General features: G+C 53.8%; 1 protein-coding gene across 1 annotated transcript in view; it reads left to right on the forward strand.

Annotated features, from left to right (window-relative positions):
* Slc37a1 (solute carrier family 37 member 1) overlaps positions 1-22504 on the forward strand; it is a 42030-nt gene that overhangs the window by 9682 nt on the left and 9844 nt on the right. Inside the window, exons 3-13 of the mRNA XM_090349698.1 lie at positions 1137-1218; positions 4005-4137; positions 4432-4510; positions 6496-6631; positions 8321-8397; positions 9138-9304; positions 12272-12309; positions 15409-15417; positions 15527-15598; positions 18339-18470; positions 21287-21377. Of these exons, the coding sequence (XP_090205824.1) occupies positions 1137-1218; positions 4005-4137; positions 4432-4510; positions 6496-6631; positions 8321-8397; positions 9138-9304; positions 12272-12309; positions 15409-15417; positions 15527-15598; positions 18339-18470; positions 21287-21377 (1016 nt within the window). The remainder of the gene's footprint in view (positions 1-1136; positions 1219-4004; positions 4138-4431; positions 4511-6495; positions 6632-8320; positions 8398-9137; positions 9305-12271; positions 12310-15408; positions 15418-15526; positions 15599-18338; positions 18471-21286; positions 21378-22504) is intronic.

The raw sequence follows: 22504 nt of genomic DNA on the forward strand, positions 1-22504 counted from the left end.
ATAAATATGATTTCTCATCGCCAAAATAAACATCATCTCAACTGTGCAGGTTAGAGTCTACACAGAAATGTTCTTGCGCTATAAACTAAACCATCATCTCTCCTGGCTGCTTTGTGACCAAGCATGCACTTATACAGCCGATTTTCTCCTTGGAGTCCACCCTCCGAGTGGACGTTCGTGATCTGGTGGTATAACAGTTCATGCATGGAGGTTTGGTCTCTGCTCCAGTCCCTGGCATACAGCTCTCCAAACCCTTGGAATCTGTGCGGTCCTGTAGGTCTTTCTGTACAGCTGAGAGGACCGGAGGTGGGGGGGGAGGGTTCCTGGCCCCCTCAGTATGGGACGGGTACCTGGGGAACCAGCCTGTGCATACAGGGTTGGTTCTAACCACAGCTCTGCTCCCTGAGAGGAGGGGCCAGAGTGACCAATGATATGCCTGTCACTGCTGCTCTGGGAAACCCAGAGGCCAGGTTCAGGAGCTTCTCCGTTGATGAACACATGAAAGTATCCGTGTGGGTGTGGAAGGCCTTCGTCCTTCCCGCACAGCACCACCCTCACCTCCACCAGAGGTCTCTTCTGGGTCCTTAATAGTATTAATAGTCAGTGGGTCAGTGCAGTTGAACGGTGGGGGCTGGGGGGAGTGACCTCCAGCTTATGGCTGACCCGAATCGTAAGGCAGAGTGGTAACCCCACACGTCAGTGTCAGAGGCATGGTTTGTGAGTGCAGGGCAGGAAAAGGCCAGGCTCCTGTCTCCTACTCCATCTTAGGAATTTTAGTTTGAACAAGTGCTGGTGGCTCAGGCCTCCAATCCTAGCTCCTCGGGAGGGTCACAGAAAAGACTGAGACACTTATCTCCAGGTACTCAGCAAAAGCCGGAAGTGGAGGTGTGGCCAAAGAGGTACAGTGTCAGCCTTGAGTTGGAAAAGGCAAGTGAGAGCCCAAGGCCTTGAGTTTAAAACCAGCGCCAGCATACGTACGTGTACACACACACACAGGGGGTGTGGCATTTCTGTTAATGCTGGAATATTGTACGGGGAGGGGTGGCTGGTAGGGGAAATGGCACAGCATAAATAGCCCAGCTCCTGGGACCACTGACCTGCTCCACCCTTACATCTTTGCCTGGCTTGTGTTTCAGGTACAGAGCCTTCATTTTCACCCTGACATTTCTGCTGTATGCAAGCTTTCACTTATCTAGGAAGCCTATCAGCATAGTTAAGGTAAGGAATCCTAAAACCACTCCATGTTCTATCCTTTCTGCCCTCATTGTAAGAAGCCAGCTATTCTAAGACGCTCTGGGGAGGAGGTGGGATGTTAAAAGTAGGTAGAGAAGAGAAACTGTTACAAATTACTTTATTGGTTTTTTTTTTAAGTTTCCCTTTCCATAAATTGAAATCTTTAAAATGTCTTAGGCTTCATAGTTTTAGAGGTGGTCTACTTCCATTTTTTGATGGTTCCTTCTTATGTCATGTGGGAATTTTCTGGTTGTGTCTGCAACCACTCTCCATCATGCTTGAGCTCTTGGTATGGGTGGCTGTGGAGATGGGCTCTGGGGTCACAGACACTGAGTGCTGCGGAGATGAGTGGGACAGGAAAAGGGAAGACCAAAGTAGACAGTCCTCCATAATGCCCAATCATAGCTAGAGAAAAAAGGGGGACATTTTTCTTACCTTGCCTGTAGAAAGATGGGCTGGCATCCATCTTACCTGCGGGCTGGCAGCAGGCCTGAATGGCCTTTGGCAATCATACTAAGAACAAGGAAACTGCCCCATGCCAACAACAGCCCATTCTAGCTGGCCTGTCCCTCACTTCCCTGGCAGCAGCTGGCAGGGGCCAGGGCCAGGCCCACTGTCCTGTGACCGTGAGGCTTAGCATACACAGCTGCCCTCCCAGCCCTCCAGGCAGCAGAAACAATTTAGGGGCTGCTATCCAGGAGAGGAGGAGGAAGGACCACCCCCCCCCTCAGCCTATATGAAGCATTTCCTTCTTAGATGCCAGTAGCCTTCAAGTTACTGGCTGTAGAAAGGTTTGTGGTCATTTTAGAATGATGTTTTCCCATGTATGTTTTCTCTCATTTGTGGAAGCTAGATCTAAAATAACCTGGGGCATGAAAAACTATATAGGACACTAGACACACACACAGGGAGACTGAAGGGGGACACTCTTAGGAGAGCAACACAAAGGCACATATAAAGTAACATTTATCAAGCTGGGCCCAGTGGCTCACATCTGTAATCCTGGCTACTCAGGAGGCTGAGATCTAAGGAGCAAAGTTCAAAGCCAGCCGTGGGCACAAAAGGACCTGAGACTCTAGGAAAGGGGAAGTGGGGCTTGGCTCAAGGGTAGGGTGGTAGCCTTGAGCTGAAAAGCTCAGGGACAACTCCTAGGCCCAGAGTTCAAGCCCCAGGACAAAATAACTAAAATATAAATAAATAACATTTGTCAAAGTGAGCTCCTGGAGGTGGAAACAAGCATTTTATTTGTTGCTGTTCTTCTTTTCTTTACCTTTTGTCTTGTTTGTTTATTTGCTTTTGGGAGGGTGGGGGGGCACAGAAATGGAGGGAAGAAGAATGAACAAATACAGCAGTGGCACTCATTAGACACTACATTGAAAATGAATTATACAAGTGGGGGTAGATATGGGAGGGAAAAACTAGAAGCATGCGAGGAAGAGGTGACGCTATCCAAAAAGAAGTGTACTCTTCCCTTGACTTATGTAAGTGTAATGCCTCTGAACTTCACTTTTCTAATAACAATTTGCAACATGAATGCTATTTTCAGAACAGATAGAGTTAGCAAAGTGGTGGTAGCCTTAGCACGCTCATTACTAAGTAAATTAAGGTGACAGCCTTAATCGACATGACCCGATCGTCCTTGAACAGGCAGCATTTTATGAGGTTTTCATTAACACCCAGAATTTTCAACTTGGCTCTTGGCTATGCCTGGTTATAGATTACCCTGTGCTGAATCCAGTGGGCTTCTTTGCCTTGTAATATAATGGGTAAAAGAGGCAAGCGGGGCGTGGTGGTGGCTCACTCCTGTAATCAAGGTTCAGAGCCAGCCCTGGGCACAAAAGGACCTGAGACTCTTAATTAACCTCTAGAGAATGGAAAGTGGGGCTTGGCTCAAGGGTAGGGCGGTAGCCTTGAGCTGAAGAGCTCAGGGACAGCGCCCAGGCCGAGTTCAAGCCCCTATGACCCACCAAAAAAAAAAAAAAAAGTCAGGCACACCTGTAACCCTAGCCACAGAGGCGGCTCAAAAGACTGCTGATCAGTCAGCCCGAGCAGACAAATCCAAGGGACTCCCACCTTCATTTAACCACCAAAAAGGTGGAGGTAGATGTGTGCAGCCTTGAGCAAGAACACAAGGCCGCCAGTACACACACACACACACACACACACGGGGGGGGGGTACAATGGAGGAGGAAAAGGAAGAACACAAGGCCGCCAGTACACACACACACACACACACACACACACACACACACGGGGGGGGGGGACAATGGAGGAGGAGAAGGAAGTGGAGGAGGAAGAGGAGTGACTATCTCTAACCTGTTCTCTTCCATGGATGGCCCTCTGTGCGTGGTCATGGAGGAAGTGAGCGTTGTTTCAGGCAGTGGTCTGCAGAATTTCCTTTCTCTTGCTTGCTTTTGTGGCCAACATTGGAACCCAGGTTAGACCTACAGATGATGTCCTCTGCACAGGCCAGGCCAGTCCTGCCCTGGCCGCCTCCAGTACTGGACCCCACGAGAAGCAGAAGGGAAGGACAGCAGACCTGCTGGATTCTCAGGGAGCCCAGAATATGAAGCGGGGTGGCTAGGAATGGGAAAGGCGTCCGCCCCATCTCACTGACCCCAGGGGTAGGGATGGAGCAGAATGGGGGGGGGGGTGCCTGGCACTCCAAGGAACGTGGACGCTGGGAGATAATTACTTTGAATTTGTAAAATGTGTCCCCGGTTGGATCCTCCTCAAGGACACGCTTTCTGCCCCATCTTCACCTCCTTTAGGGTGAGCTCCATAAGCAGTGCGCGTCTGAGGCGGAGGCTGAACCCGGATTCAGTGGCCAAAGCCACCGTGAGGCCCTCGGGCCTCCTGGACGGCTCCTGGACAACGAGACGGACTGTGGCTGGGCCCCCTTTGGTGAGTGTGGAAAACCTGCAGCGTGTGTTCGTCAGAGATGGAAGGGAGAGCTTGCGGAGTATAAAGCTGAGATTGGGGGAAAGAAGGCCGTACCAAGGCTGGTGGGGAACACGCAGACGTGCAGTCACATGCGAGCCTCGGGATCCCATCTGAAGACACGGTGGTTCCATGCTCTGTAGTCAGAGCCGCTTTCCCAGCCGGATGGAAAGACAGGTGTTTTGCGTGTAATAGCTCAGCTTCAGACCTAAACTAAACAAGCCTGAGCCTCTGCTTTGATCTTCTGATCCCTTGTAGATAAGCACAATTACCAGCAGCTGCTCGGGGCTTTGGACTATGCCTTCCTGTGTGCCTACGCCATCGGGATGTATCTGAGGTATGTCTGCTTGAGTTTCCAGACCCTTCCCTGCCCTTAGGCCCACTGCACAGAAGACAGTCCAGAGTCACTGAGACGCTCAGCAGTGTGTAGCAGGCAGAGACTACTTCCATCCTGGTCTCTGGAGCAGGCAAGGGCACGAAGCTTTCCTGGCCAGCTGGTCAACTTGGCGATGCTAGAGCCATGGTCACATGGGCCTGCGGACCCCCTGCCCTGCTTCTCAGGGCCTCCTCGCTGTGGTGCCATTCATTTACACATCGGAGCCTGGCTTATTGTGCCAAGTGTGACCAGGGAACTTGATTGTGACTCCCTGGGCCTCGGTGTCCCCTTTGAGAGATGTGGGAAATAATAGTTGTTGCATTACGTAGCTGTGCGGGCTGAATGAGTGAACACTTGTGGGAACTCAGAGCAGAAGCTGGACAGGCACCCGGCCATTCCTGAGCCTGTGACTGGACGATTGGATGGCCCTGGATGGCTAACCAGTGTTCTGGAGTAAGAGGACAGCGGTTGGCTGATTCAAAACTGGTCTAGCCAGATTTTAACATTTGGTTGGTTTTAAGTGTTAAGCATTACAGGGACTCAGGCTTTAATCTCAAGAGCCTTTTGCTCAGAGGCAGATCACGGAGGCTTTGAGGGTCTCAGGGATTGCCGTAAGGGCTTCCCTGAGGGGCCCAGGGACCTAGGCTAGGACCCTCACTACTCCACCCCGCCCCGTAGGTGGCCTGGGAAGTGGTTCCTGCAGATGGAGGGCAGCCCATGACAGGTGTTCTGCTGCCTGGGCCTGGGGAGCCTGTGTGAGTGAATGGACAGGCAGGGAGAGCCATGGAAGCTCCAGGCAGGGGCACCATGGAACAGGAGCCCAGCTAAAGAGCAGCACAGCCTGGGCCACGCAGGACCAAGTCTCAACCAGCCTGCTGCCTGGGGCCCCTCCAAGGTCCAGTGTTGGCTTCCAGTGGCTGCAGTCTCCCTGGACACACGTCATCTCCAGAATAAAAGGCCCAACGGACACAAACTACGCTTTCTGTCACTAGAAAGCAATGTTTAAACCTGGCTGCCATCTGAGGGCCATTTTGTCCCCTAAAGAACATTTAGGAATGCCTGGAGACATCTTGTCTGTCACAGCTCGGGAGGACAGCCTCTGTCACCTAACGGGCACAGATGGAAGCACAGAGTACCCTACAGCACAGAGGCACCCCACCCCAAAGAAGTTTTGACAGTGCTGAGGTCAGAAACCTAAGTACAGGAAGTGAGGTTATGTTTGCTTGTGTATTGCTTAACAACATTTTTTATTTTTTATTTTTTTGCTGGTCTTCTGGCTTGAACTCAGGGCCTGGACACCGTCCCTGAGCTGCTTTTTGTTCAAGGCTAGCATTCTACCACTTGAGCCACTTCTGCTTTTTCTGTGCATGTGGTACTGTGGAATCAAACCCAGGGCTTCGTGCATGCTTAGGCGAGCACTCTACCACTGAGCCATTTTTCAGTACCAGGAAGGTGCTTTGTGTGCCGCTCCGTGGTCATGCCCACACCGGGAGGAGACTGGCAGGGGGGGGGCCTCTGTGCCACTGCCCACTGGCCCGGCTCCTAGAGCAGGTGGGGAGCACACACAGGTTGGGGGCACTCGCCTAGGGTCACCCTGACCCCGTCAGAACACCCCTCTGTGGTTTCATAGTTGGAACTTTCAAAGACTATATGGATATTGACTGGGTACTGTTTGTACAAAAGCAGGATTAACTAGCAGGACAAGATTTTCTCTCTTTAATAGCAGCCATCATGGGTACGTCTCAGTGGGTACATTTTGTCCTCTGACTCTCAGTGACTTCTTTAGAAATCAGGGGTCCAGGATGCCGCCATGGCCGTCGGGGGGAGGGGAGCAGTCGTGTTCTAGCTTCCTGGAAGTGCTTTGGAGCTGTGGAAGCTCGTAGCACGGGCGGGCGTCATGGCCAGGCTGACATGCTTGCTTCCTCCTCTTCCCCCCTCCACCCCAGCGGTATCATCGGGGAGCGGCTGCCGATTCGGTACTACCTGACCTTCGGGATGCTGGCCAGCGGAGCGTGCACCGCCCTGTTCGGGCTCGGCTACTTCTATGACATCCACAGCCTGGCCTTCTACGTGGTGGCTCAGGTGAGGGTCTGGGCCCGGGGCCAGGACAGGAGCTGAGGCAGTGGGTTGTAAAGAAAGGGAAGCCTAAGGATAGGGGGCCCGGGTGGGGTGGGGTGGGGTGGGAGACCCCGAAGGCCAAGCCCCACCTATCTCTGGCCCGGCTCCTGCAATCTCTGTTTCCGTCCTTCCAGCAGCCCTAGTAACAGAAATAACACTGCCCAGTACAGCATGTGTAATGCTTTTGAACCTCTCCAAATAATCAACAACAAAACCAAAGCAAATTGCATATTTAATCCTGTTTTTCTGGTTTTGCTACATTTTTTTTTTGGACTGGTATTGGGGCCTGGGCACTGTCCTGTAGCTTTTGCACTCAAGGCTGGTTTTCTCCCAGTTGAGCAATAGCTCTACTTCTGACTTTTTAGTCAATTAGAGGTAAGAGTCTCACAGACTTTCCTGTCTGGTTTGGCTTCAGACCGAGATCCTCAGATCTTAGCCTCTTGGTAGCTAGGGTTAGAGTTGTGAACCACAGGTGCCTGGCTTGTACCTGCAAGCAGGTACTTCTCAGCATCCACGGGGGTGGGTTCCAGGACTTCTGGGTACAGAATCCGTGGCTATCGCATCCCCTGTGGCACATGGCACAGGGTGTGGGGGGACCTATGCAGTACGTCATCTCTAGAGGACCTGTCAGAGCTAACACAAGGCATGCCATGCACATTCGCGGTGTTGCTTGTTTAGGGACCAGAGGAGAACCAGGAGCGACGTCCATGGTGTTTGGTGTGGACAGCCATAGCAGGCCTGCAGTGTGGTTGTGGTTGTTGGACAGTCAGGTTGCAGACGCCTCAGGCTGTGGAAAGTTAGAGGGAAGGAAAAGCAGCTCCCAGAGTGCAGGCCAAGCCTGAGGCCAACTCGAGGCCAGCTCAGGGCCAGCAGCAAGCGGACCTGCCGTCTGCTTCACCTACTGGAGAACCCTAAGCCCAGCAGGAGTGGCGGGCTGTCTCCTGTGGCCTCTCAGAGCAGTCCCACTTCCCAGCCCCCACGGGGACCCGGCCCCTCCCGGCAGTGCAGGCCCTGGCCCTGCAAGAAGCTCCACTGGGCACATGGGGGTGCAGAGACACCCGGGCACTGGGCTGAGGCCTCTCTGTTTTGGGAGCAGGATCAGCAGAACCACAGACCCTTCTTCATGTGCAGGCAGGGAAGTCGTGCCACTTCCAGGCCTGTTTTGTGACATTTCTAAACCATTCTACAAAAGGAGAAGAAACACGTCTTTTTATGGAATACTCACATTTGAAAGAGCCTAGAAAAGTCCAGCCAGATCTGTTCATGGTAACGCACTCCTGGCTGTGGGTATTGACTAGCTTGTTTTTGTTTTTCAACTAAGCGTAATACATACACACAGAGAGTCTTGTTAAATTTTGTTATCTTTTTTAGATGAAATCTCATTATGTTACTCAGGATGGTCTCCAACTCCTTGGCCCTGGTGACCTTTGAGCCTGAGCTTCCTGAGTAGCTGGGAGTGTAGGACCCTGTGCCCCGTTTATGTGTGTGGTAAACTATGCTTAGGCTTGTTTTTATGTATGCAAACTACATCTAAATACATCCTGTCTGCCGAGGCTCACAGAATGGTGTTTCTGGGGACTCCTGGGGGCAAATAGGAAGCAGCCCGGGGTCCACGCAGGGTCATTGGTGAGCCTCTGCTCTCCCCACTGGCAGGTCATCAACGGACTGGTGCAGACCACGGGCTGGCCCAGTGTCGTCGCCTGCCTGGGAAACTGGTTTGGAAAAGGAAGGTGAGAGAAGGCAACCTTGCCTCCAACTCCATTTGGTTTTTCTGTTGTTGTTAGATATTTGGGGGGGGGGGGTTGTTTGTTCGTTTGTTTTTTTAAGATTCTGATGAAAACCAGACTATACTCTTTTGTTTTCCTTTCAACTAATTTCAGAAAGATTCTCTAATTAGGCTCCTCTTAGAAGAAAGATGGTGAAATCTCTGTCTGAAGGTTCAAACAGGGCTGCACCCTGGGGTGGCCTGAATGCCTGGTGGCTTTCAGAAGGCACACCTGACAGCTGCTGGACTCCTCCTGGCCTCCAGGGATCCCAGGGGCCACACCAGGCCTGGGCATGGCAGCAGAGGCTTGACTGCAGCCTGAGCAGGAGCCACTGCCCAGGCAAGCTGAAGGCCGATGGGCTGCAGGTCACCACTCCGAGGGGAGGGCAGCTATTGAAACAGGACGTGGGCTTCTGAGCCCCATTTAGAAGCATTCCTGGTCATCTGGTACAACAGTTAATCACATGCCTGGGTTGAGGTTGAAGAGGTACAAATTTCAATCCCGAGCTTTCCAAGAATTCCAGAAAAGAAAAAACTCTTCTTTCCTCTTTTCAATTATACAAAATAAACTCTGAGCAAGAAATTGAATATGTAATTATACAGCCTGAGGCAACATAAACACAGTCCTCTGGTAAACCCCTGTATTTCCCTGCCTCCCAGAAGCAGGCCTTACCCACGAGTGCCCCCCGCCCCCGTGTGTTGCAGGCGTGGCCTCATTATGGGGGCCTGGAATTCTCACACCTCTGTGGGCAACATCCTGGGCTCCTTGATTGCGGGTCACTGGGTGTCCACCTGCTGGGGGCTGTCCTTCGTTGTGCCCGGGGCCATCGTGGCGGCCATGGGGATTGTGTGCTTCCTCTTTCTCATCGAACGTGAGTACAGGGCTCCGGGGGGGGGGGAGGGGGGCCAGAGGCCCCGGGAGCCAGGACAGGAGCTCCTGCGTGGTGCTATACCTGCACCCCGTTACTCTGGCTTTCCCAGGACTTCCCTTTCCTGCACAGATGTCCCATTCGTAGGAAATTGTCAGCCCCTTCTGTCCCTTCTGTCCGCATCAGGCACTTGTGTTGGGAGCTACACGTCGCCTGGGCCAGGGCACCAGCCCTGCCTACGTGGCTGGACCTGCTCACCCCGGTCCACCCCACAAACCCAGGCAGGCCTGGCCAGCTTGTTTGCTTTCTGATAAGCCAGCACCTAGGCAATATTATAAAACCATGCCGTGACTTAGGGCCATATATCTTAATTGGTGTAGCACGTCTACTGGAAAATCAAGTTCCTTGTTCCATTCCAAAGTTATTACCCAACATTCATTTATTTATTTAGTTAGTTATTTTGCCAGTCCTTAGGCTTTTTCTCCAGGCTAGCGCTCTACCACTTGGGCTACAGTACCACTTCCAGCCTTTTCAAATTCTTGTTTGTTTGTTTTTTTGTTGGTTGTGGGGCTTGAACTCTGGGCCTAGGTGCTGTCCCTGAGCTCTTCAGAGCTCAAGGCCACCGCCCTACCCTTGAGCCATAGCACCACAAAGGATAACATGTTGAAGAGCAAGTGGAGGCGTTGAGGCCAGAACCCAGGGCCTCATGCCTGCTAAACATGCACTCTACCACTGAGCCACACTCCCTTCGACTTCCAGCTTTTTCTATGTATGTGCTACCAAGGAATCGAACCTGGGTCTCTGTGCCTGCTAGACAAGCACTCCACCACTAGGTCACACTCCCAGCCCCTAACTTTCAATAGATTTTGAAAATAAGTTTTTAAAAAGTGATCTGGCAGGATGGGCTCTGGTAGAGAATCTGGACCACTGCATTCCTGGTGTTGGGGCTTTTGATTTGGCTTGAAGCAAAATTCAGTCCCCTGACCCTGATGCGGCAGGACACCGCCACCAGGAGCCCTGCCCCTCTGCCGTGCCGAGCCCCACCTTGCTGGCCCAGCTGTGTTTCTGGGTGGGTGGACATGGAATCCCTCAGATGCCAGATTTACAGACACAACTCTGTGAGTGGGGGGAGAGGCACCGCGATAGTATACCAGGCCCGGGGGCCACTGGGGCGAGCTGCCCCAGGCCCTGTGTCCACCAGGCCTGTGGCTCTCCTCCTCAGTGATAAAGGGAGCGAGTCCTGGGACAGGAGGAGCTGCGGTGCAGTGGGACCACAGGCTGGGGCTCGCTGGCACGGGTTCCACTCAGTCCTCCTGGATGGGGTGGTGGCCCCCTCAGGGCAGGATTGCCCAAGACAGTGAAATGCTCATTTGGTCTTTTCATGATCAAACCAGTCTCCTTCCCAGGAGGCTCCCCTGCGGCTGGCAGGAGGCTGGGCCGGTGTGCTGCGGGACTGGTCTCTGGGCCGCCACTGGGCATGGGGCACTGTTCTTCCTGGGCTACACTGGTCAGGAAAGCAGCCCGGCCAGGTGCCAGGCCTGGAACTCACCAGCCAGGTCCTAAAGCCCCACGGAGCTGGACTGGAAGGCAGCTCACTGCGGTGCAGATTCCCCTGGGGGGTTTCCCCTCAGCTCATCTGTGCCTCCTGTCCCCTCTGCACTGGAGGGGACGGGGACGGGGTGCTGCCAAGAGCCCCTCCTTCCTCCTCTCTCCAGCAGTTCCTGGGGATTTTCGTGCACGTAATATTAGCCTCAGCCCTCGTGACTAAATTACCGTGAAAATGTTCTGAGATCTATTTAAACCTCGCTAGTTCTGCTTCTCCTGACACTGCCAAAAACATTTCCCAGTCCTTCCTGCCCTGCCCCACCCTTGACTCCCATGGGTCTCCTGGGACAACCAGGAAGAGCCATGCCACAGACCCAGCCAAGCCCAGGGGCCACATGGCCTTGTCTGGGGGTCACTGTGTGATGGACACCCCCGGGGGTTTCCCCACTTCACCTTAAGTGGGTGAATGCTCGTTGTGGACGTGGGCCATGAGACTGTCCAGCCAGAACTACGTGTCCCTGGTCGGGGCCTGGGCACTGAGGCTATGCCCCCCAGAGCAAGGTGCAGTGTGTGCAGTGCCAGCTCACCCCGCTTTGCAACATGCAGGACTCAAGGTCAGCGAGCCTGTGTCCCCCCCCCCCCCCGCCGCTTTCACCATAGTGCCACCTTGCAGTAGGGAAGCAACTCAGCTCCAGAAGCTTCTAGTAAACTTATCCAAGCTTCTAAGAAGGAGGGACTCCAGGAAGTTGAGAGAAAGGAGCAGAGCTATGGGCAGAAGAGCTGCTGGGGCCTTGAGAGCCACCAAGGCATCTCAGGAGGCTAAAATTCCAATTCATCACCAATTAATCACTCAACTTTGTGATAACGTTGAACAAAAAGGCTCTAAAGTGGTGTCCAGGCCCTGAGATCAAGTCCAGGTCAGGCACAGAGACAACAACTCAGATGGCATCTTTCTTTTAGGTGTGTATTTAAGGGGGACCACACCGTGGTGTGGGAGGCCCTGTGGATAGAACGATTTTACACAGTAAAGCAAGTTACCGTAACACCCCATCACCTCACTTCCCCACCTGGTTTTGCCTTGAGGGAGGGAAATGCAGCTGAAATTCCTCAGCAGATTGCAAAGCAGTGATTCTGCCGTGTGTGGGGGGGGGGGGGGGTTTGCGCGCGCGCGCGCGTGCGTGTGTCTGTGTGTGTCTGTGTGTGGGTCTGGGTCTCTGTCTCTGACTCTGTCTCTGTCTGTGTGTCTGTGTGTCTGTGTCTGTGTGTCTGTGTGTGTCTGTGTCTCTGACTCTGTGTCTGTCTCTGTGTGTCTGTGTGCATGTACTCACACGTGTGTGTGCACTTGTGCCCACGGGGGAAGGCAGCCCTGGCACCTCACTGCCCAGGCTGCTGCATCCAGCCCTGCTCTCCTGTTTCCTCTTTCAGATCCCAAGGACATCCGTTGCTCCTCCACGCTGCCCTCGGTAAGGACTCCCCTGGTCCCAAGCTGGAGCAGGGCGCCCACCCACAGCCCGGCCTCCCCTGCCGCCCTGCTGCTGTCTCTGCCGCCTCAGGGGGACAGGGAGGAACTATGCAGGGCGAGGCACACTTCACTTCAAACTGGTGGCCTCACACCTCAGGTGACCTTGGCCTTCAGGTGTGCCTGGCGTGCTGCCCGCCCTCCCTGGCCAGACTGAGAGATCAGAGTCCCCTCTCCAGCCTGTGTCCCCACTCAGCTGTGAGCGAAGGTGATTGCCCTGCCCTCCTGAGTCCCCGCCCTGCCCTGGATGGCCCCCTTGGCACTTGCTCCCTCCTTCTGATGACCTGGGGCTGGTTGCAGTGGCCTCTCCTACCCCTCTTCAGTGGCACTGCAGGCCTGAGCCCCATGGCCTGCCCAGAATTCCTGGCTGCATTGCCTCCCCTCCTCCCCCCTTCCCTCTCCTCCTCCCCCTCCCCCTCCCGCCTCACTCTCCCACGGCACTGACTGGCCATGTGGTGTGGCTGGGCTCCAGCTGTCTCTCCCTCATGGAGCGCAGAGGCCCGGCCTGGTTGCCAGCCATCCTGTTCCTCCTATGTGCTCATCATGCCTAGGCACCCGTGAGAGCGCCGGCTGCTTCCAGGCCACCTCTGTCCCCTCTGTCCTTCACTGGCCTGGCCACAGCTGGGCACCTGTGTGTTCATGACGGTAATGTCCAACACTGCCCGGGCCCCAGGGCCACCATGCAGCAGCTTGACCCTCCTAGAAGGAAGGCCTGCCGACTTGGCAAACTAGAGTGGACCCCGACTTCCCCGAAGGCCCCAAGTTGGCCAGGGGCCCCTGTCCTCCTGTGAGCAGGACAGACCCCCCAGGATCCCCAGCTTGTCTCCCTCCACCCGCCCACCATCTGCCAGCCCTGCTAGTGCTCCTGTGCAGGGGTGAGGCTGTGTGGATAGACCCCTCTCACCACCTCTACCCCGTCGCCACCCTCTCCCCAACCCCGTTTCTTCCCTCCAGGAACCATGGCACTGCCTCCACTGTGCCTGTCTCCCTGTGCCCCCCAGGGGTCTGATAGAGCCGCCCTGAGCAGTGCCTGCCCCGCGCAGCAGAGGGCGCCACAGCCCTTCTGCATGCTCCTCAGTAGCCTGGGGGCTTCCCAGCCCAACTCCTCTGTGGATTCAGACATTTTATTAAATAAAGATAAGAAAATTTGCCAGGCGCGGTGGCTCAGGCCTGTCATCCTAGCTACTCAGGTGGCTGACATCTGAGGACCAAGGTTCAAAGCCAGCCCGGGCACAAAAGGACCTGAGACTCTTATCTCCAGTTAACTTCTAGAAAATGGGAAGTAGGGCTGTGACTCCAGGTATAAGGCAGTAGCCTTGAGCTGAGGAGCTCAGGGACAACACCCAGGCCCAGAGTTCAAGCCCCATGACCCACCAAAAAAAAAAAAAAAAAGAAAAGAAAAGACAATTACTGCATTCTAGGTCAAGCACAGTAACTTTTTTTTACTTAACCTTCCCATGTTTGTACAAGGGTAAGCTATTAAGATGTCCATGCATGTAATGTAATCTAGTCCATCTTAATGCAATCGCTCCTCAGTCAATCCCACCCCCTCCCCTCCAGAGCTGACACCACCTCTGCTTCACGCATGCACATGGGGCCTTGGCCGTGTGTACACACGTCTCCCATGTATGCGCACATGGGAGCTAGTTCGAGTCTGAGATCCACAGATGAGAGAAGGCACGTGCCCTTTGTCCTTCTGTGCCTGTACGGGTTGTTTTTTGTTGTTGTCGTTGTTGTTTCAGAACCATCCCTGTAAATGACATAATTTCGTTCTTCCTGTTGGCTGAATAAAATTCAATTGTGTATATGTACGTGCCAACACTGAGGCTTGAACTCGGGGTCAGTGTTGTCCCTTAGCTTTTGTTGTTGTTAAGCTGTCCCTTAGCTTCTTTGCTCAAGGCTGACAGGCTACCACCTGAGTGCTTCCTCCTTGTCTGGCTTTGTGCTGGATGATTGGATGCAAGTATTGAGGATTTGTGTTCTCGGGCTGGCTTCGGATGGAGCCTCTAGATCTCAGCCTCCCAAGATGGTGGGCGTGAGCCACCAGCATATAGCCTCGTTATAGTGTGATTTTCCTGATGGGTAAGGGAGTTGAGTGTATTTTCACATGGCCCTCTATATTTCCCTTGAAATAGATCTATTCTGTTTTGCTCCTTCACCTGTGTGTAAAGGGCCAGGTTGCTTGTTCTGCTGGTGTTTCGTTTTGTTAGCTCTTTGTGTGGCCATGAGTCACCCTGGAGTGAAGAGCTCCCAGGCTTCCCTTTCTCCTCACTCCCCTGTTTGCTTCCTTTGCCTGTGGAAGCTTTTTAGTATGATGTAATCCTCTTGTCAGTTCTTGCGGTTATTTCCTGAGCTGATAGAGTTCCATCCTGACAGTGCTTGCCTGTGCCGGTATCTTTAAGGGTTTCTCCCGTTTTTTGTAATTCCACGAAAGTTTCAGGCCTTACAGTCAGATCTTTGGTCTGCTTTGAATGGAGTTTTGCACAGAAAGAGAGGCAGAGATCTAGTTTCTGTCTCCTACACGTGGAGATCCAGTTTACCCAGAGCCCTCTGCTGAAGAGACTGTCTCCTTTCCAGTGAATGCTAGGGCACGTTCTCGAGTGTCCATCAACTGTAGCTGTGTCGGCTTATTGCTAGACCCGCTGTACCATTCCACTGGCCTTGTGTTGGTGCTGTTTTTGTTACTGTGGCTCTGCAATATAATCTGAGATCAGAAATTGTGTTACCTCCCACATTGCTCTTTCTGCTCAGGATTGTTTTTGGCTACTTGGGGTGTTTTGTGTGTCCATGTAAACTTGATGATTTTTTTTCTGCTCCTGTGAAGAATGTCATTGGTGAGGGTTGCATGGAATCTGTGGTTCACCATCTGGGACATTCTTTACAGAAGTAGAAAAACAAAGTCACATTGCCCCTAAGGCCTTTTCAGAATGCTCCGTGCCATCAGACTGTCAGGCCTGGGTCAGCATTCTCCTGGGTCTGAACACCGTGCTCTTGGCCAGTTCCTCAAGCTTTTCTTTTCACATTCTGTTACCCAAGGGCCTAGAGACCAGAGGTGAAGCTGACAGGCAGATTCTGGGCAGCTGTTCTGTGACTTCGACTTGATTTCTAGCTGTTGATGCAGTAATGATTCTAACTAAGCTTTTCTCTCCCCGCGTTCAAAGGGCTGTGAGAATGGCACAAACAGATTTAGACTGCAGAAGCAAATCTTACACAGCGAAAAGAACAGACCTCTGGTAAGTGAAGCATGGCTGCCACGCCTCCATGTCCTTAGAGCTGCAGAAGTACCCTCCTGGCCACCACGGTGACAGTGCCAGGCATCAGGGCCTCACATTTCTCCCGTTAAATCTGAGTTTTCCCTCGCTGCCTTTCTTTGGCTAGTAGGCCATCCTTACTTTGGTTTTAACTGAATGAGAAAGGTACCTAGGAGGGTGGGGACAGGAGAGCCACAGGGCCAGGAGGCAGGAGATGGGCCTATGGCAGTTTAGGAGCTGCCCTCACAGTTGTCCTTGGAGCAGAGTGGAGTGGGTGGTGTCTGAGAGACAGGGGTGCTATGTTCCTGCCCTGCTTTCTCTAGCAGCGAGGCCTGGGGCAGACTCGGGAGCTCCTGGCAGCTCCTGGGCTTGGTGGGTAGCAGCATCCTTACCTCTCAGAAACTTCTCAAGATGTCTTGCTCTTGCAGCACAGACTGCACAGGGCCTTATTTAGCTCAGACATTGAGATTTTGAGCCATTTTCTTTTTTTCTTTCCTTTTTAATCAGATTACTCCAAGGATGAATGTCTTCAACACATTTTAACTTCTTTTTCTTTACTCCTTGGGGAAGGGGGGTCCGCGTCTCCTGCCCTTTGGTCCCTGGGCTTTGGTGACTAGATCAGACTCTTGGATTCTGCTCTCTTCTGAAGGTGCATCCTTTAAAGAACCTCGCCTCCCGCCCTCCCCCCCCCCCCCCCCCCCCCCCGACTTCAAAGGCTGACCTCTGACCTCCACCTCTGAAGAGGACTAAAGGCTCTTTGTTCTAGTCTAGCTGTTGACTACTGAAACTGGCCCTGGTTTCTGGTATTGCTTCACTCTTCCCTTCTCTGTGGATGCCAATTTACTGACCTGCTACCAAAGAGCCAGAGACCTGCATAGAGGCCCAGGGGGTCTTGGGTGTAGACGGCCCCAGGCAGGCCCTGTCCCTGCCTCTTCAGTGTCTGTTGCAACAGGCCCCACTCTGCTGGCAGGGGTCCCACAAGCTTGCAGTTGGCCATGAGTTTCCATTTCCCAGAATGGCCCCACTCTGGTTCTCTGGGCTCTGACCTTCCTTACTTCATGGTAGTTTTTTATTCTGTAGCACTGGGGTCTGAACTCAGGGCCCAATGCTAGCTAGGCAGACCTGATTGGACTAGCCTGGAACCCAGGGGCATCGTGGCTTGGCTGGGCCGGGCCAGCCATCAGGTCTCAAGGCCCCAGGAGAGCCCAGCGCCAGGCATTGTGGGAACTAGTGGCTCAGTCTCCTAAACTGGTCTGGTGTGATCCCGAGAGACCTCAGTCATGGTCATTTTTGATCCTGGACTCAGCAGCAGGATGGTGCCCTCCCTGCACACTTGGCGCTGCACGCCTGGCTCTGTCACACCTGGCCCTGTCACTCTCTCTGTGAGATGCCAGACTGTGTGGCTGGACGTGAAGACGCTGACCACAGACCTGCCCTGCTGCCTCCAGACTGTGGGCATTGCCGCTGCCCCCAGCCTCCCAGCTCCACTGTTTGTGTGGATAACAAGGGTGGGGTGTGGAGAACATTATTTTATCTTTTAAAATAATGTGACCTCCCAGAATGGTCATACGTACAGTCCTAGCTAGCTACTCAGGAGGATGAGACCCGGGGATTGTTGTTCAAAAGGAGCTCAGGCAAGAGAGAGGGAGGAAGGAAAGAAAGAAGAAGGAAGGAAGGAAGGAAGAATTCTTGAATGACTATGTTTTAGGTCATCCCCTTTGTTTTGTGAATACAAACTTTGTCTTTTAGCAGTGTCCCGTAGAGGTGCTCGTAGGGTCAAAGGTCACCAGAAGTGAGAATTGGATTATGCATTTCATGCTTGTGACCTGCTTAGAAAGCACGGAACAGCATGAAGAATTCTTCCTTGGCCAGGGATTAGTAGCTCATGCTTATAATCCTAGGAGATCTAGGCAGACAAATACAAGAGGCTCTTATCTCCAGTTTACCAGGAAAAAAAACAAAACCCAAAAGTGAAGGTAAGGCTCAAGTGATGAAACAATAACCAAGCAGAAAAAAGCCAAGCAAGAATGCGAGTCCTTGAGTTCAAGCCCTCGTCCTAGCGCCTCCCCAACCCCCGCACCCCCAAAAAGTGTTCTCTGTTGGCTTGCTTATAATAATGAATACATAATGCCAGCAGTTTATGAAAACCACTATTAGCTTAGATTTTGGTTACTTTCAGAAAAAGGTCCTGCAGCTGCCTGAGTATGTAGGCAGACATTAGATGTTCTTTGAGAAAGTCCAGTTTTGAATGCCATGTTATGTAATAACAGAAGGATTATTCAATTTTGATAGTCTAATTAGTAAATCAATTAGAAAGACCCTAAGCTTTGTGCAGACTTTGTTAGCGGCTATAAGCCTTGTTGATCCAGATGGACTGTCATGTGGCATTTTCCCCGCAGTGGCGCAACATCCATTCTCCTGCCTAAGTAGTTTTTGTCTTTGTTTTTATTTTTTTACTTTTCAAATTACTTTTCACTGGAGTTCACCCGAGTGTCCAGCCCAGGGACTTGACGTGTCCATCGTGTCTCATCGGCGCCAGGCAGTGCTGGCACTGTCGGGGGGGGGGGGCGGGTGGGGAGGGCTGCAGGGCTGCCTGGTTGTCTCTGAGACTTTCCCCTCATAAGAAACGGCCACCAAGACACTTGGAAGACGTCGGGAAAATGTCCCCTTGCCCTGCCTGCTAATGCTGTTCCTTCTCTCTTTCCGTGGGACTGCTGTCCAGGACCCGGAGATGCAGCGTTTGCTGCTGTCGGATGGGAAGATCCCCCTCCACCCCAGCCATGTAGTTGTCCTCCCCGGTGACAGCGGGAGTGGCATGGCGGCCATCAGCTTCACGGGGGCTCTGCGGATCCCGGTGAGTGCCCTCGGCCCCAGGAGGGGTCAGGGTCTGGGTGGTGGACTCAGAACTGCAAGCTATGAGCCAGGCAGAGTGGTTGTGCTTTCCAGGTCCCATGTAGCGGAGGTGACCCTGATCACACAGCAACTGTTGCAGACTTTGTGACATTGTTTCCTCTGTCTAGTTCAGAAACTTCATAGACAAGTCATAAAACTAATACCTTCAGACTTCCTACTCAGAAAACAAAGTCTAACTGCACCCCGAGAACCCCCGTCCAGCTCAGTGGCCCTGCATCCTGTTCTGTGGCCCCCATGAGCCTCTCTGTTTCTTCTTCCCAGAGGCGCCATCAGCAGCGCAGCCCTGAGGCTGCATGCCCTGCAGGCAGGGGCGGCAGGGAGGCCAGGAGCAAAGCGGGCAGTTGAATCAGGGCAGTGTAGCCGCATGAGGGGCACAGCCCCCCATGACACCGGCCTCTGTCCCCATGTGCCTCGCCTGGGTCCTCACCGTCAGCCGGCACATTCAGGCCAAGGTGTGAATGGGCACAGGAAGGAGATTTGAGGAGGAGGCCGGGCAGGGGAGGGGGCGCTGTGAGCCCCACCAGCCCACCGGTCAGAGTGGAGAGGGACTCTCAAATCTACACAAGCCGTGTCCCCCGGGCCTCGAGGGGGCCAAGGCAGAGAGGCCAGCACAAAGGAGGGAGCCTTGCCCAGCCATGGCAGGGGTGAGCCTGCAGCTCACCGTGCGCTCTGCACACCCTCACTCACGGGAGAGAAGGGCACCTGCACCCCGGACCCTGAGCAGGTAAGGGCGACATCAGAGCAGTGCCACCAGCATCCTAAAGAAATATTTGGAAGCCGGGTGCAGTGGCTCACACCTGTAATTCTAGCTGCTCTGGAGGCCGAGATGGGAGGATCAAGGTTCACAGCCAGCCCAGGCACTAAAGACCGGGAGACTCTTATCTCCAGTTAACTTCTAGAAAATGGGAAGTGGGGCTTGGCTCAAGGGCAGGGTGGTAGCCTTGAGCTGAAGAGCTCAGGATAGCACCCAGGCCCAGTTCAAGCCCCATGACCCCCCAAAAAAAGAAGGAAGGAAGCAAGCAAGCAAGCAAGCACTGAGCGTTAAGGTGCAGCGGTGACTGGAGACAGCTCCAGTGGGTCTCTGAGCCACCCCTAACGGGAGCTCGTGCCTGGCGGGTTTGTTTGTGCCCTGCCCCTCCCCGTCCAGTGTCAGAGACCTTGGTGTGATTTGAGTGGGGGATGCATTATTCCTGTGTTTGTTGTGGCTAGATGCTTGTGGACCAGGGTTTCTTGATAAGATTTTTAGGGATTTTTTTTATTTCCTCTGCTCAAGGCTAGCACTGTACCAAGTGAGCCACAGCTCTATTTCCAGCTTTTTAGTGGATATTTGGAGATAAAAGTCTCACTCCGGGCTGGGAGTTTGGCTTAGTGGTAGAGTGCTTGCCTGGCATGCACGAAGACCCAGGATCGATTCCTCGGTATCACATACATAGAAAAAAGCTAGAAGTGGTGCTGAGGCTCAAGTGGTAGAGCTCTAGTCTTGAGGAAAAGCCCAAGGACAATGACTAGGCCCTGAGTTCAAGGCCAAGGACTGGCACACAAAAAAAAGGCCTCACTGACTTTTCTACTCAGGCTGGCTTTGCGCTGAGATCCTCCGATCTCAGCATCCTAAGTAGCTAGGATTCTGGGCGTGAGCCACCAGCACCTGGTACCAGATATACTTTTGATATGCCCATGTGTCCGTGCATTCCTGATGTGATATGGTCATAGGAGGTAATGTTTTATTTGCTTAAATAAGTTATTTACCGGTCTGTTCGGTGGCTGGACTGAGCGGGTAATGGCTTGCACAAACAACGTGCAGGTCATTCTGCCGATAGATGGAGACTCTGCTGTTTACGTCATGGAGTCATTGAGGGCAGAGAACTGCCTGAAGGCTCCCGCTCCCCACAGTGGAGGACTCAGCACAGCACCCCACGGGGGTGGAGGACTCAGCACAGCTCCCTACACTGCAGAGAACTCCGAGTGGGGTGCCATGCTTCTGAGATGAAGGGAGAGGTCTCATTGCAGCATGCGATAGGCACAGTGGGCTCGTGGCAGGGATGCAGAAAGCCAGACACCCTGACCTGGTCCAGCCCAGCAGTTGTGGACGCACCACTGTGGAGCGTCTGGTTGTTACTGTTTTGTGATACTGGGGCTAGACCTGCACTCCACCAGCAATCTGTGCCTCCAGCCCAGCTGTCTAGTAAAATGACAGGAGACTGAGCCTCTCACCCTGCTTTCATGGGCGCCTTGTCACGGGTACAGACAGCGTGGAGATGGGGAAGGAGCTCGGGCCCCAGTACTGTGGTTCTCCCTGGCACTTCCCGAATGGTCCTGGATTTCTGACTCAGCGGTGCCCCATCAGCACACAGGTTCTCCCAAGCCGGAATCTCCTCTCGGGATTTCCTGGGTTTTGCCTACCTTTGTCTCCAGGTTGTTGGCTGGGTTTGGGTCTGCGCTATTCAGACACGCGTGCCAGGCTGATGAGTCTGTGAGTCCACAGTGGCTTCTGTCTCAGGAAGAAGGACGAGCTGGTGACAAGGGGACGGGACCGGGATCACTCTGCCTGTGCTGTGTGAGGTCTCCCCCACTCAGGTTTTCCCAGCAGTGCCAGTCTTCACCACTCCAGTCTCAGGAAGGACACTGGGTTTCCAACGAAAAGGCAGCGACGTGGGCAAAGCTCCCGTCAGAACAGCCAGGCCCCCAGGCCTGGGGGCTGTGCTCCTGTGCAGTGGCCTGGCCTGTACCCGCGGGTGGCACAGCCTGCTCTCTCCCCAGGGCGTGATCGAGTTCTCGCTGTGCTTGCTGTTCGCCAAGCTGGTCAGCTACACCTTCCTCTTCTGGCTGCCGCTGTACATCACCAGCGTGGGTGAGTGCTGCTGACGCACGCGCTCTGCGGTGCACTCTGGGCTTAAACTCTTGCCCCTGCTGGGCCCAGAGAGCTGGGAAAGCGCAGGCTTGAGGAGGTGGGCAGCGTGGCTCCCCACAGGCAGGAGAGCCCTGGGGAATGCGCACGAGTGGCCTAGATAATGACCTTCCTGGGGGTGGAAGGGTGACGCGTCTCCCCCACTCCCCTTACTCCTTCCTGTTCTGGACAACAATCCGCATTTAAATTGGAGCCATTTTAGACCTTGGAACACAGGTATGGCCGCGGGGGATCACGATAATAAACCCTTAACCATCTCAGCCAGAGATTGTTCTGGGAGATTGCTGTGATCTGATCTGAAGGACAGCTGACAGTTTGTCTGAAGTTTCTGGAGTCTAGCAGAGGCTGAAGCTGTGGATTATGACAAAATGTTCCAGTAAAATACCCAGGTTCAGGTGCCGGGTGTGACCCGAGGTAACCAGAGCTCAGGAGGAGGGGGGGCTACAGAGGCATTCCCATCACACGTGGGGGTCAGTGGGCAGCTTGTGGGGCACCATTGCCTCTGCTGCCAGGCCAGGAGGAGCCAAAGAGGAGCAGCAGGTCCCCAGGGGACATGGCAACTTAGCGACCACGGGACACTGGGGATGGGGCATTTCAGAACAGGCCAGATCCCAGGTGGTGTCGTGGAGCATGCAGAAGGGACAAGGCCCTGGATGGAGACTGGTGCCAGGGCCAGGGAGGCTAAGGAGGTGGTGAGGGCTGCCCTGGGCACCCGAGCAAGGACAGAGCTGGGAGTGGGAGAGTGGGCAGGCGAGAAGTCTGCAGAGCGCTCCTTGGGCTCCTTCTCTGTCCAGCAACACCATGGGTCCTGAGTGGGAGGCCCTGTTCCACCTCCTTTACCCCGTGGCTGCTCAGAGGCCACTGTACTGTCGAGTGGGAGTGTATGATTCAGGTAGAGCCAGGGCGCATATGCCTTCGGGACTGGGAAGCGGGTCTGGCCGATATTCCCAAGTTCTCCCCGGACCCGGAAGCTCAGGGCTGCACTGGGCGGTAGTAAGTAAGTCTAGGTGTGTTGGGACCCTTGGTTGGCCCCGCTGGGGCACACAAGTCTGCTCTCCCGGGGTCCGATG

Source organism: Megascapheus bottae, chromosome 1 (genome assembly GCF_031878675.1).
Source record: "Megascapheus bottae isolate mThoBot1 chromosome 1, mThoBot2.hap1, whole genome shotgun sequence".
NCBI classification, from domain to species: Eukaryota; Metazoa; Chordata; class Mammalia; order Rodentia; family Geomyidae; genus Megascapheus; species Megascapheus bottae.